The 15201-nt window shown below is 44.2% G+C and overlaps 1 protein-coding gene and 1 long non-coding RNA gene across 3 annotated transcripts in view; one reads left to right on the forward strand and one right to left on the reverse strand.

Annotated features, from left to right (window-relative positions):
- The window catches only part of PDE4B (phosphodiesterase 4B), a 173420-nt gene that overhangs the window by 123905 nt on the left and 34314 nt on the right, over window positions 1–15201 (reverse strand). Inside the window, exon 1 of one of the 2 annotated variants that reach the window (XM_068689817.1) lies at window positions 9065–9315. The exons of the other annotated variant lie outside the window; for it this stretch is intronic. Coding sequence (XP_068545918.1) covers window positions 9065–9300 — 236 coding nt within the window. The 5' untranslated portion in view covers window positions 9301–9315. Of the gene's footprint in view, window positions 1–9064; window positions 9316–15201 lie in introns of those variants that run through there. 2 annotated transcript variants of the gene reach the window in all.
- Window positions 1851–14715, forward strand: LOC137860045 (uncharacterized). The gene is made up of 2 exons (XR_011098721.1): window positions 1851–3214; window positions 4482–14715. It is a non-coding gene; the product is annotated as an uncharacterized lncRNA (long non-coding RNA).

Consider the following 15201-nt stretch of genomic DNA (forward strand, 5'->3'; position numbering starts at 1 on the left):
TTGGCAAAAATGCATTCAAATCTCTTACAGATGATTTAATAAAGGTTGTGAAAGCTGGCACTGAAGCCTATCTAAACTGTGCCTCACCTGGCTCCTGCACACTCACAGAAACCTGCATTTTTAAGAAGTAGATGGCTGTATCATACACCCCTTGGAGGCTGGCAGTGTATTCACTAGCCACAATTGCTCACAGATGAAAGGATCCTGGAGGCAATAAATGTGCAGCTTACTAACACCAGCTCCTCACCTGAGATAAACAGACAAAAATCTCCTCCGAAGCCAGAACACAAACGCAGCATTTCAGAGGTGATGGTCAAATTTGGGAGGCTGAGGAAAAAGTGAGGGTCAGTGCTTCAAAGCCTCACCTCTCCCAGCTGTACTGGCCTGCAATTCCAGCAGCTGGGTCTGCTGGTAACTACCTACGGACTGTGTGACTTGCCAGTGACGGGCAGCCACTGCGTCAGTTAGAATCGATGCGAAGTAATCTGGAAACTGCTGCCTGCAGGATTAGTGTGCTGCCCGGCTCCTCCTGCCCAGCTCCTCGGCCTCTTGTATGCTTTCTGCCTTGGCTCTGTGCTCCCTGTCAGCCTCTTCTTGAGTTTCCTCATCTTACATCTGATTGTTCTGTCCCCATCCTCCTCAGAAAAATACAAAAAAGTAATGCATAAATGAGAGAATTGCTTTTAATTTGTTCATTTTGGTAGCTCTTTTTCCTCCATCCCATCTTCTATGCTCAAAGAAGAGAAACGCTGCAGTTTATGGAGAGAATGGCAGTCCGAACTGGATGCTTACTTGGGTCTATGATAAAAATTAATTTTAAACCATAGCACATAATTTGACTAAGAATTATCACTCTGAGAAGCAGAGATCTGAAAATACACTTGAAAATACAAGGGATGAATTGTGAATCATGCTGAGTTCCCTTAAACCTCATTTCTGTGGCATAAGCTCCAGAACGCACTGGGCTCAGTACAGATTCAGATCCTCCAATTATCCTGGTAATAATGAATCCAATAAAATGGAAGAGCTAATTTTACATTATTGTTATGAAAGAAAACTTTCCCTCTAACCTAATGAAGTTGTCCATCATTTATGCAATTATTACCTGCATATGTACAATGTCAGCAGGGTTCATTAAAGCTTTTCAAAATGAAGTAGCAGCAGAAAACGTTTCTAATTCACACAGAGAGCTCTTTACATGGTTCTTTATATACTGAAGAGAAAAGGCAGGGAACAAACGTTCATTTACAGACCGTGTTCTGCATGTTTCAAGAACATACAGTAAATACTGTGAGACTATGGTAAAAGCTGCATGCCAATATTATAAAAGGAGGTCATTTGTTAAATATTTTTTTATGTTTGCATGCACTTTGACAACCTGTATCAGTGCAAAAGCTGTGCCTAAGCTAAGAGAAACATCAATTGATTTCTGTTTTGTTTTGTTTTAGTGATAAAATGGGATTAATTTCTCATGTTTCTTTTCAGAGTGTTATGTTTTCAGATGGCACGGCAAGCTTGCTTTTCCATCCCAATGTCTAGACAGCTTGCTACGTCAGAAATCAATAAGATGAAATCCAAGAAGTTACACACAGCCTTCATTATCAAGACAAACAGGCGATGCAGTGCAATGGAAATTATTCAATATATAAGGAAAAATCTACCTGCTGTACATTTTCATTCGGAAAAAAAAAAGACTTTCCATTTCTGAGATCTGCACCAAGATGCATCATTTACTGTCCACAACTGGCAATGAGAAATCATCATCGTAGCAGTAACCGAGCTACCCAATGCTGGACACACGGAGCTGCTGGAAGGGCAACAAGAGCCCCTGCACCACATGGCTACAGGCTGATTCCACACCAACTGATAAAAACGGTTCACATCTAGGTCCATTAACTGCCGTGCAGATGTTTTGCCTTTGTAGCCTTAAAATCCGTTGTAGAGAAAGCTGCAATAAAATGCTCTGTTGTGATAAAATGCAACTTCAACAACAGAAAGCGTGCGGCCTTTACCCGGTGCTCTGCTGAACACAGAAAGGTGAGGTCAGTTCCAGGGAGCGCAGGCATCCTAACCTTACCCATAAAAGCTCTCTTTTCCTAGCAAAACAAGCTCTAGACAGCAAAGCAAGCAGCTTCCTAACAGCAGAGGATCACGGCACCAAGACAGCCCCTGTCCCCAGCCGCCCTGTGCCCGGGACAGCAAGGCCGCAGCAGGGAAGCTCTGGGCCCAGGGCCTGGCAGGCCCCGCCAGCCATCCTGCACCTGGCAGGCCAATCAAGTGTTTTGTCTGACAAAAAAACCAGTTATTTTTTACCATAAACAGAAAATAAATCCTTTAATTCATTGCTGGTTTTGCACGGTCTTATTCTGGTGTTCTTCAATGCCTGACCTGCCCCTCAGCCATACCTGTCTGTGGAGTTGAGAGAAGAAAAAAAACTCTGAGAAATTTAAAATTGATTTTTCTTTCAGTGCTTCCCAGGGGTAGAGGTTTATCAGACTCAAGCTTTGCGTTTATTTCGTGGAAAAATAAAACCGTATTTCATACGAATATTTTTATATGGGCAGCTGTGACAGTGCTTCACCCCCAAACACCATCGGCAGCTCCTGTAACCAGTCGCCTTGTTTTCCCTTCGCATTCTGCTTGTGTCACTGTGTCAGAGCGTTGCACAAATGCCTGTTATTTACTATCAGTTATAGCCGTGTATTATGCTACAGCAAACTAACACGTGTCAAGCAAAGCTGCCTCCTGGTTGCTGAAGCACCATATTTTCTGTCAGGCCAGACAGCACAGTAGAAAAGGCAAGAAGCGAATTGTAAGGCGGAGTGAGCAACATGGATGCAAACAATTCTGTCATACGCAGCATCTCGTGGTGCTTGGTAAAAGCTCAGCTTTCTGCTTCACTTCTGTATCTCAGACTCATTCATGTCCTCACTAGGAAACCAAGAACAACTGTGATTTTCACATTGTTAACTTCCTGAATCTGTTCTCCAATTTCTACTTCTCCAGATCTATGTTTGCAAAGACGCCTGTCAGAGACTCGGCAGAGCATTTTCTGTGACACTGCTTTAATTCACCTCTGCCAAGATCATCTTCTGACTACGGCAAAAGCCTTGTGCTGAGACCGGTACAGAAGGACCTACAAACCTGCCCAGGGTGACACAGAAACCTGCCATCGTGCTGGAACCGATGGGATGTTCTCATAAGATGGTGCAAGGTAATGCAAGTAAAACACAGACATCATTTTGGAGAGCTAGCTGTGGTTATTCAGAAACAAAAAAAGCTGAAAAGGATAAAAAACAGTGAAGAACCAGAGAACATATAGCTCTGCAGTGAAGCTAATCTACACTGCATAAATTATGTGGCAGACACATTCGTGCTTTATCAGTCTGTACTGGCAACCAACTCAAGCACGTAAGAAGCAAACCCCGCTTCCTGGAAACGTATAGTGCAAATATAAATCTGTAGATGCTATCACAATAATAAGTTTCACATATCAACATAGCTTTCAACAAAGCTAAATTCAACTGTAGAACTTTGTTAAGAAACCATTTTAGCACAGAAAACACTGACTGGGTAGCTGAGGCTGGGCGTGCGAGTTGCTGCTCTTGGATTCTCTGCGTGGGTCTGCAGGTCTCAGCCACCACCACTCCAAGCCAGGAAGTCTCATGTAAGCCAGGTATTAAAAATGCCAGAAATAGATATTTATTTATTTTTACATTAATGTAGGGAATACCTCCGGGACTCATATCCACAGGGTCTGAAGAGGCTTTTATAAAGGTACCCATTTTATCTGCTTTACACGTAAAATTTCAGATTTTGTTAACAAAGCTTAATAAGTACCAAAAACATTCAGGAAGGGGCAAATATGATATAAATTATCATTACCTGTGAATCCACAGACACCTAAACCTTCAGAACCAAGCATCTTCCACTGAATCCCACTCTTCCCTTTGAGCAGGAGAGGAGGTGGAGGTACGGATGCAGGACAGACAGATACTCCTAAGCCTGGTGATTTCTCTGCGAACAGATCCACTCTTTCTATCTCCCTCCCAGAGGAACAGCTGAGCTCATCAAAATCAAATTATCATTAATATCATAATCTCTTGTACTTTGCGTGAATCTTTAACAGCTGGTAATTATGTTTTTGACACCAAGATAAAAGTTTGTTTTCCCACATAAAAGGTGGGGGAATGAAGGAAGCTTCTCCTTCCCGTCCTCCGTGGTTGTAGGCAGGGTTTAGGAGCAATACGTGCAGATGGGACAGATTTAAAGATTACGCTGCTGGTTTTGTTGTCGTGTGGGCTTATTTCTCTTGTTTAGTGAGCTCTTCTCTCATTTTCATGCCCCTTGGAACCTTTCCTGCTACCTTGTTGAGGTTGCTCAACCCCCATGGAGGAATGTATTCAGCAGAGAAAAAAAAAAGGAAACCTTCTGTTTTTCCCCTTCCTTTTTCCTACTCACTTCAGTTTGTTTCTCCAAAGAGTTTCAACAGACAACTGAGCAACATAGTTTGTCCAATACCAGTGAGCAAGAGAAAGCAAGGCAACCATCCTATTTCTCCAAAAAAAGAAAACCAAACTTGAAATCACATCAATACCCAGTGAAAAACAAAACCAGATTTGTTCACAGAAGTTAAGGCAAGCATGTTATTCAACGCCGGAATTAAGGAAATGCATCCTGCTATGTATACAGCAAAGCTGAAACGCATCCAAAATCTTATCAGAGGGAGACGGGCTACGAGAGACTGGCTTTGCCTCAAAACCAGAAGCGAAGGCAGCCCTGCCAATCTCACGGTCTGAGTGGGATCCAGGCAGGTGATGCCCAGGAAGCTGGCCTGCAGCTCCCTGCCCCAAAGGGCCATGCTGTGGCTCCATCCCATGCCCGAGCACCTGATGGAGCCGGTGGGGACCTCGGGTCAGAGGCACAGGTGTGTGAGGACTGGAGAAAGTGATGGATCTGATATACATGCCTGTTATCCTCAGCGATTTCAAATATACAGTCTCCAAACCCAGAATTTTCTGAAGCACTGCTGCAGTGTTGGTTGCCACTTGGTAAGTCCTCAGTATTTGGTTCTAGAAGCACAAGGATCAGAAAGCAAAACAAAACGTGACATCATTTGATAGCTCTGATGTGCTGACAGCATGTCGTGCAGCTCCAAGTAATTAAACCGATCAGTTGTTATTCACCAGGCTTGGAAAAAAATCAAATGCTACCCCTCTGACTGGATTGTGCCGTACTATCTAACTTGGTAAATTCCATCGCAGAAGATTATTTTGTAACGAAAACAGATCATGTTTTCCAAAAATTAAGGCTAGCATATGATTTAAATTTTACAGCATACTTTAGAAAGCAAATATGTGTTGGTATTTCAATTGCATTGAAGGATAACCAAAAGAAAAAACAGAGCAAAATGTCCTAGTGTGCCATTTCTTCTACCCTGTATTTTCTTTACATAATAGATAACAGCTATAAAGGAAAAGCAGGCTTAAACATACCAAAAGGATGGAAGATAAATATGAATTAATTTGGAAAAAAACAACAACAACACAAAACCACAAGTCTTAGATAAAAGACAATAAACATTGTATTCCAAGAAATCAGTTCATTAAAAAGCGAGTGCTCGTCACACAACATAGCTGATGACTGACTATATGTTATGAAACCAAGTGATCTAGATTGTATAAACATTATTGAAGAAGTATAAATAAACTTGAAATAAATATTTAAACAAAGCTCTATGACAAGCAGCAGAGCACGCTAGAAAATAGCTACTGTCTTTTAGGAGACATTGCTGGATCTTGCAGGATTTTGCAAGACATTGCTGAGGATTATGCTTTGGGTGTAATCACGGGGATAGCAGCAGTACTGATGAAAGTAAGATGGCAGATCTGAAGAAAATAAAAGCTGGTTTTAGAAGTACTGCTTCAAAAGTGCTTGGGCTAAGGGCAGGATGCTCCGTGAGCAGTGGGTAGGGAAGGTGATGTTTCTGCGTTAGCGCTGGTCACACATGAAAGTGCTGGGACCGAGCACTTCTCTTTGGCTTCTGGAGATGCTTTCCTCTCTCCAGAAACTGCAGAGCAAACTCTGCAAGCAGGCAGCACTGCGTGCTCCACATGCAGATGGCTCGTGCCGCGTATCAGTTCACACCAGCTACTGCCTGCTCTTTTCCTCCCCAGATCCCAGCTAACGCAAGTGGCACCAGTGGAGGCAACTCGAAGGAAGGAAGAGGATGCAGGCTTTCCAGATCTCCAAGGCAAAAATGATGGATGTTAAGAAAGGAAGAATGAGACCTGTGGATTCTGGTGGAGGAAAAAGAGTGAAGGCTTAACAGTTTTTGTGCTCTTAGCTTATATGAACGAGGTGCTCAAAGACTGGGCACTGCAACACCAGCCATGGCAAACTATGGAAGGGGTTCCAGGCAGGCAGGGATCAGCCTGACAGATGTTTGAAGGCCACTGTGTTGACATGTTGGTAATGTACTCTCAGATGCACTGTCATGAGAACTGGATCCTGAGGGAGAAGGAAGATTTAGAATATAGAAGCATTTGAATAATGGTCTTGTTTAAATATATACATTTTTTTTCTTTCTTTTTGGGTAAGATCTGATGATCGGACTTTGGAGAAGCCTGGTGATGACAGAGATCTCGTCAACATAATCAGGAGAAAAAAGCTGAAATGCGTTTAGTTAAATAGGAAAGAAGATGGCCAGAAAAGACAATTAATTAATAAGCAAAGGAACAGAGCAAGGGAAGACAGGAAACTGAAAATGAAGGGCATAGAGGAATGAGCAGAGGATTCATCAAGTACTGACATTAGCAGTCAGGATGAAGGTGGAAGATTGTAATTTACGGCGTCACTAATCCCCAAACTGCAGAAGTTTCCTGTTTACAAGGCTGTGGAGGTTATAGATTACATGATTTTACATGGCTTAACTGCCTTTTTGTTATCGTGCCGTTTGTGTTCCTTCTACGTTTCCTCCTGAGGCAATTCCTCTCCAGCCCAGACACTCCATCCCGGCTCAGCACAAAGGAACACCTTACAGAAACGGCGTCCCTGTTCGGCTCAGGTGATGAATGTTTGCATGCACTGCTCAGCAGATTTACAACTAATGAGCACATACCATTACCTCGCTCAAAGTCCTGCTCCCAGCACACACGCAACACAGCTACACAGACATCCTCATGAGACGTTATATCACAATTAAATAGTTTAAGTTCCCTCCTGTTTTAACCCAAACTGACGCTATGTCTGGATCAGCTGTCTGTCGTGACTGTGTTACACAAGTAGACGCACTCATACCTTGTGGAAACCTTTCCTTGCAAGGACGACTTTTATTATTTTGACAGTAGATTACTTCTTATCTAAGGTTAAGACACCTACGTGCAATTAACAACAACCTGATTTTAAAATCTTAAAAAAAGGCAGAGGACGAGAACCTTCCACTCTTCCATGAAAAACAAACCCAGCACACTCCCAGCTCCGGTGCTCCGAGCAGAGGCCATCAGCTACATCTGTAGTGTCTGTGTGTGTATGCACACACACGCTGATTGCATCGGGCAGTGCAGACACCCCGGCTGGCCACATCCTGCTCGACTCATTCCCAGCAGTGCTGCTTTTCCACGGCACGTCTTTCTCCAGGCGTGCAGGTGGGGGTACGAGGAACAGCACCCCACTGCTACAGTGCTGAGATATGACAGATGTTCGAGGAATTTATGTGCCCAGACATAAACGCTGCTGCCTACAAACAACTACAGTGCTACGCCGAGAGCTTGCAGCATGCAGCAGGCTGGGCAGCTGTTATCACTGCCTGGACAAACAAGCAGAAAGTCTGTGTGATTCCAGAAGTACGACTTGAATCGCAGGCTGCCACATCTCAAAAGCATCTCAAACAAACAAATAAACAAGAAAGCAATCAGTTATCCCATCCCTACTCGGTACAATTCCCTGTTATCAAAGTTCATGTTTTTTCCTCTTGTTTTTCATACCGTTTAACAGCACAAAACAACTGGAAGAGCTATTAATACATTCTATGCAAGTATCAGAGTTTTAGTAATTCACTTTTTCCTAAATTACAGAGTGAATTACGGCTTTGAAAGGTTATAGCATGACTCAAACCATTTTAAAATAACACCCTAGTTACAAAAGTAGCTGACAGCAATGGGTATTTCAGATACCCCAAAACATCTGGGCCACACAGACCTAAGTGGGATAGCCTCGTCCTCCCTCCTCTGATCCGGTCTGTGGAATAGGAAGGTAATTAACACGGCTGGTTTAAAAATCCTCAGGTTACCGAAAGTTTTCTGGTTTAATTCTCCCAGTCAACTGGTGCGTATTTTAGAGAGCGTTGGAATTTAAAAAGTGGGCTTCACAAGGCATATAGAGCAAATTTAGGAAATGAAGCAATGCGGTTCTCATTGGTTTTCCCCGAGTCGTGTATTTTGGTTACTGCTTGTGACATGGCTCAACCAGTGCAAGGGACAGTCAGAGGCAGCTCACAGGCACCTGTAACGGCATGCAAATGGACTCGGGGCTAGCAATTAGAAGGGAGGGGAGAGCTCTTAGCTGGAGCTTCTGTGAAAATGGCTGAAAGAAGGGATGTTTGAAGCCAGCAACAACTGTCCAAAGCCACGCATCACCAAGTTAAAGCCCTCGCCATGATCTAACCCCGGGAGTCCCCTGCCCACACAGCCTGGTCTATGCTGTGCTGTCATCTGCAGCCAGAGCTGACGGGCGCAAAGCAAAAACGTAGCTTGAAGGATCTGAAATCAATTCGTACAGCCTACCACCAACAGCAACATAACGCCCGGGAAAGTTACTGGCTGCCGTCTTTGTTCAGCGGAGATTAGCCACCGCGCACATGAATAATGGGCTGGATTTATTCTGGAGAACAGAAGCTGAATGACAATCGTAGAGGCACTGCATTATACATACTTTGGCTGCCTTCTGCTCTATTCATTTAACGCTTGCAGCAAGTGCTGTGAATGAATCTCAGTGTGTTTTCCACTTGGAAGCACAGCTACATACATTGTTTTGCAAACCCGTCCCGATACCCAGCAGATCTTACCACGTATGTGCCACCGTAAAGCGCCGACGCTGCCGGATGCTTTTATTCACAAGCAACTTTCTGAAAAAGCATGGAGAGTTCCTCGGCGAGCTGCGAGGAGAAATTTTCGGAGACGTAGGTCTGTTCCCAGGCAGCTTGGGAAGCTCAAGTTCTAAATGCATTTGCTCTTTGAAAGTCCGTATGTAAATCTCCGTCTCCGGAGTAGCGAGTTCCCTGGAAGAATCTTTTGCTGTCATAGCTTAGACGTTGTGTGAGCTCTCACCATTCAGCAACCATAACAAAAACACATCACGCAGGCATCGCCGCAGATTAAAAACGCTGATAAATCGGCAAAGCTTATCCCACTCATTCACGAGGCTGGGTTCCAAATGCAAAGGCTGCCTAGAGCAACAGCAGCATAAATCGGAGGACGATAAGCCAGCGCTGTCAGAAAAGCCTTTATCAGCCCAGCTCTCCCTCTGAAAATGCGCCAAAGTGTTTCTGTGTCAGCAGCCTCCTTGTGGATGGGGCTGTCTGCAAGCTACACACCGACACTCGCTGCATTCATTCAGCTGAGCGCACCAGCTCATGAAAAATTCATAAGGACCCTCTCCTGATCAATCCCTCTCACAGAACGCTTGGGCTTCTTCAACAACACAAAAACGCTGGGTTTTGGGGTGGATGCCGATAAAATCAAGGGATTCCCAAATCGATCACCAGCCAAGGGACCCGATTCATTCAGGCCCAGGGTGTTTAACAAAAAGGTCTTCATTCAGAATTAGTTTGAGCCATACCGCAGTAGCTCCACCCATGACGTGCTTATTGGCTCGATATTATTTTGACAACTGGACTCTGCTTGGCTCCGTCTTGTGCTGTGAGCGTGTCGGATTCTCATGAAATGTTAAAGCCTGTGACATTGTTCCCAGGCACGGCGAGCACACCCCAGGATCACAGCTCCTACAGGAGGCAGCACAGACACCGAGAGATGCGCACGGCGCCCGGGGTGGGCCAGCAGAAAAGGTTTGATGAGGGGGTGAGGGGGGAGAGAGCAACAAATGATATTCTGCAAGAACAAAGACTGTGAGGATGCACGCTCTGCAGATGAAGCTGAGTGCCAGCAAAGCAGCACTTGGTACTGGGGGATCCTACCTGTGGTCAAGGGGCAAAATCAGTGCCAGGCACCGCTCAGCCCAAGCCCACCACCAAACACCAGCAGCACATGGCGAGCAGAGGGAAACGCTGCAGGGTGGGGGACCTGGCACTTCCCTGCAAGGACAATGCACATTAATTAATAATAACTTAAGCCATATCGCTGGTTAGAAACACACAAAAAATCTGTTCCGTACAAAAACACCACAAAAACAACTTCTGCACTTGTAAGGAAAAAAAAACAAACATGCAAGGAAGTTAAAGACAAGATGATAACAGTATGAAAACACCACAGAGAGTGGCAGAGCATCTTTTTAGCTGGTCAGAAGGATGTGACCCTTTACACGTAAATACAGTAATTCTCTTTAAAGGAGGAGGAGAAAGGAAAGAGAATATCCAGGCAGGCTAAGGTGAAAGGGCTCTGATCTGCGTGCAGGAGGCTGACTGCATGCTGCAGGTATCGATTACACAGCAAATCACCATCAGTTCCAGTCGGCTTTGCAGTCCTATCCACAAACATCTTGCAAAATCATCCACATGCCTTTGCAAAAGCATTAGCATGCCTTCCCCGGCACCAAGCACAAGGCTTTCTGTAGAGCTTCCCTGTACGGCTCAGACTATAGGGTTACCAGACATTTTGCCCACCCTTGCCACTAAGCTATACGCAGTTATTAAAAGAAAAAAAAAGATAAGTACCAGGATCTGCCGGAGCCTAACCTAAGGATACTGGAAATGACGGTGCTATCTGATGCTTAGAGGCTCACACGGTAGCAGAGAGGAACGTTTAATGCTTTAGGAATTATGACGTGTCAGACTGTGATCTGTTATTCTTCATCTCGACTGTACTGACAGCCAGGGAAAGACAAAGGGAAGCTTGAAAGCTATGCTGAATGATAAATAAAATCCATGCGAATGCTCAGAATCTGGAATTCCAGACAGGAAAAAAATAATTTTCTAACTCACCAGGGAGTAAAATGAGATATTGGAGGGGTTTTGTGCCAATACATCTTATATTAGAGAAACGGTGTTTCTGTGCCTTTTCATCCAGCTATTCAAATGGCAAGGAGAGAAATGGGGAGCCCAGCCTTTAAAAGCACTCTGCAATGAAGCATGCTGTACAATGGCATGCTCCTCGTACTGCACGTGTACTTTCCCTACCAGAATTCAGAGCTGTTTCACGAGCAGTGTCCATTAAGGGAGCGCTTCTCGTTATTTGGACACCATAAATTAGTAATGAGGTGTCAACCCCACAGCCCATCAAGGACGCTGTGGTAAAATGATGCACCGAGGCTGTTGATGGAGGGAAGAAAAACAAGAAGCATTAAGCTAGGAAGATGGGAAAGGAGAGCATGGGGAGAAGCAAGCCCACATCTCCCTTGTGGAAGCACAAGGAATGAAAAGCCAAAGTGCCACCCTGCTTGGGGCAGCCAGAACACCAAACTGAGGTCTAGGGTGCAGGGTGCTTGATACAAAACCGGAGAGTATTCCGCAGGCTGACCATGGGCATGGCAGATTTCTTCTATTAAACATCCTCCAGACCTCAGCAGCAGAGGGATGGAGTGGCTGCCTGATCCAGGCTGCAGAGCAGCTCTCCGTTTTCTGAAGTTCCCCTTGCATACAGACAAAAACGGGCAACGGGCATCTCACGCGTGTCCGACCTCCTGCAGCAGTCCTGAAACACAGCAAGGCAACACCTTGCCTGTCCTCACAGATCACCGAGCAGTAGGGGCAGCAGTCCGGGAGTAAGAAGCAATTCCAGATCATCAGAAAAGCGACCAGCAACACAAAGAATGAGCTGTAGAGGCAGAATGGGTGATTAAAGAAGGGCCTGGTAGTGATGGCAGGAAAAAGAAACAGCTTGCAAGAAAAAAGGAAATTAAGGAATTTTCAAAAGTTTAAGTGTACTTGGGTGATTTGTCATACCACCTTCCTAATGTACCAAAGCGCCTAGGATTGCAGAAGGGCTTTGTGTTTCTTTTTGGAATTACTGATATAGGTGGAAAGCAACATTTCCAAGCATGTAACTCCTCATCAAAGACTGGTCTTCGTTATGTTGGGAGCACACAGAATTGCTAAGCAACAAGAATACATACTTCTTCCTTACACTACCGCTACTATTTACCTGTTTCTAAGTCGTAGTTGCCAGGATAAAACAAAATGCCAGGGAGGACACAACGGTGAGAAGTCCTGCATGCTTCAGTAGGAAACGAAGTGAGGTTAGTTGGCTTTGCACAGCGTTTCCAGTCAGTGGCAAATTGGGTAATTCTTCCATAAAGCACACTCCATAGAAGCACATTTAGATATAACCAGTTGGGAAGCTCTTTCCCCGTTCCTCAGGTCATTGTTCCATCCATACACATTAGCGAGGCATCCCAAAAGGATAATGTTAACCCACCAACAAAATAATTAGAAAAATCTTCCAAGGTATTGCAGTTTGCTGACACTATTTTTACTTCTTTTTTTTTTTTTTTAATAAAAAAATAGAGGAAGAAACCTAGATAAAAACACATTTTAATCAAGTACAGTCTCTTTCTCAGAAATCCTGACTTTCAGTACTGTATCTTCAGGAGCAAAAATAAATATTTTGAAGAACGTTACGTGTGCCAATCACTAACAAACGGAAAACAGATTCTCCCTGCATATTTTTTTTATTTTTGTTCAAGGGATTTGAAGGAATCTGAAGTGCTCCTGAAACAATAAAGAGAGTCAGTTCTTTTGTACTTGCTATTCCTGGAAGGACTTTGATGGCAAATGGGGAGAGCACCAAATTCCAGTCCCTCGTACACCAAGCAAACAGATATACGTATACAAAAGTCAGGCATCTGTGCAAACACGGGGAGTAAAGGTCACCCAGGAGAGATGGCCATCTCCAGAGCCTTCATTAGCAGCTGACGATGCACAGGAAGGGAAGGACTCGGAGCCAGTATTGGTCTTTTAGACCATAATTTGAACATGATGTTAAAAACTATTTAGCCCACAACATTACGGAATCTCACAGTGCTGCTGCTACTTAACAGTTGGATTTCTGCCCCATGTACTTGCTGTTCCTGAAGATGGTTGAAGGTAGAAGATGGGCTGGGAGAGGATCTAAGATGGACCTCCAGGAGAGAAGCTCGCGGGGCCCATTAGCTCAATTAGCTCAGAGAGAGACAAAGGGGCGACCTGATCCTAAGTAGGAATCCTAAGATCCTAAGTAGGGAGCACTTAAATCACCTTCCCTCTCCAACAGGTCAGCCAAATCATGTTTCCATTATAAAAGAAAAGGGTTGATGACAAAGTAGGAGTCATCATGCAGGAAATTAGAAAGTGGAATTACAATTGGGTCACGGAAATAAGGGAAGAGTTTAGGGGAATGGGGCAGCAGAGGAACATCTGAGCTTGTGAGGAAAGAACAAGATTCAGACAAGAAGAGGAAAAGGAAAACAAGGTAAGGGAGAAAAAAAAAAGGTAAGATAGCAATTTTCTGTTGGACTAAACCAATAAAGACACGTGATTAGAGAGAAGCAGAGATGATGAGAAGGTAGATGAGAGTAAACAATATGGGAATAGCTACTGGGACTGGAGAGTAACTCAGTTAAAAAGAGTGCAGGAGAGCAGGGAATAAATCTGCAGTGGAAATGTCACAGGGCAGCCATGGATGAGATCTGCCGTTCAAGACCTGAGGCAGAGGATGCGATTGCTGTATGAACCAGCACTGGCAATAGGTAAAAGCTATACAGGCAATGGGAGGCAGGCAAAGATGCAAGGGGGGAGGTAAACTGGAAGCAAACTGGGAATGGCCAGGAGGAAACAGAACAAGATCAAATGGCTCAGTGAACCAGAAGGTGTAGGCCAGGAAAAGGGGTGCCAAGGAATGGTGTTTCTACGTGGAGTTAGAAGTCACCGCAGATGAAAACCTAAGGACAGGGAACACCAGCACAGGGGTTCACAAGAAAGAGAGAACTCACACCCTCCCAGTGCTGGAGGTAGTTCCCTGGACTCTACAACAGAAGTGGAGAAGAAGGGAGAAGGAAGGTGAGGAGCACAAGCTGAAGACAGCGACACAAGTGGAAGAGGTAGAGCGTGTGCTTTGTGCCTTTTTTATCCCAATTCCATCACGACCGAGCACCGTGCTGTGTCTGCTGCACTGGCGAGTGCACTGGGCACATCAGAATCAGAAGCAGCAGTCATTAATTCTTCCCATCCTAATCCTCATGTCACCGTTAGCTCCCCTCAAAGCAGCAGCAAACCCACTGATAGCCTCTACTTAAACACAGCCGTGACTGACAGCTTTAAACCACCACACCAAAATCTGATGCTTTGGAATAGGAGTTTAGCCTGAATATTAAGAATTTGTCATTCTAATTTAAGATGCGTTCAATCAGCTCCAACATCCCACAACATGGAAAAGGAAAGCCTCAGCACAGCCCAGCAGTCAGACTTCCAAAGCTTGCAGTACAAACCTAGTGTAAGGACTAATAATAGCATTAATGTCACAACAGAAGCATTATCTGGAAGCAGGGAAGAGATGCTGATGCAGTGAACTCCTTCAACCCCCCCTTAATATCTTCCTTAATAGAGGCCCAATGCAGGGAACTGTCATTTGGGCTCAGAAAAGGGAAGCTTTATGATTTGTTTTTTCATCTAGTTTTGTTTTAATCTTTTTACTTAAAAAAAAAAAACACCCTCATGCTCTCTCCCTACCTTTTTTGCTCAGTTGCAGTGCCTGCTGTCTCACGAGCCAGAACTTCTAAAAGATGGCCCCTGAATAGCTCCACGACAGAAAACTTTAAATGACATGTTTGAGGATTTTTCTTGTATTTTCCTGAATGTTTCCAAAATTGAAAAGCTGAATGAGAGGCAGAAATACATCACTAATTACTGGTTTGCAAGACGAGTTTCCCACATTTAAGGGAAAAAAAATAATAATTACAATTCACTGCAATTTATACTACCATTGGGAGATAACTTTTTTTTTCTCTATTCAATAGTTTCAAATTATACAGCCTGAATCTCCGTTCCCGCAGATT

The sequence above is a fragment of the Anas acuta genome, chromosome 8, assembly GCF_963932015.1.
Source record: "Anas acuta chromosome 8, bAnaAcu1.1, whole genome shotgun sequence".
Taxonomy (NCBI): domain Eukaryota; kingdom Metazoa; phylum Chordata; class Aves; order Anseriformes; family Anatidae; genus Anas; species Anas acuta.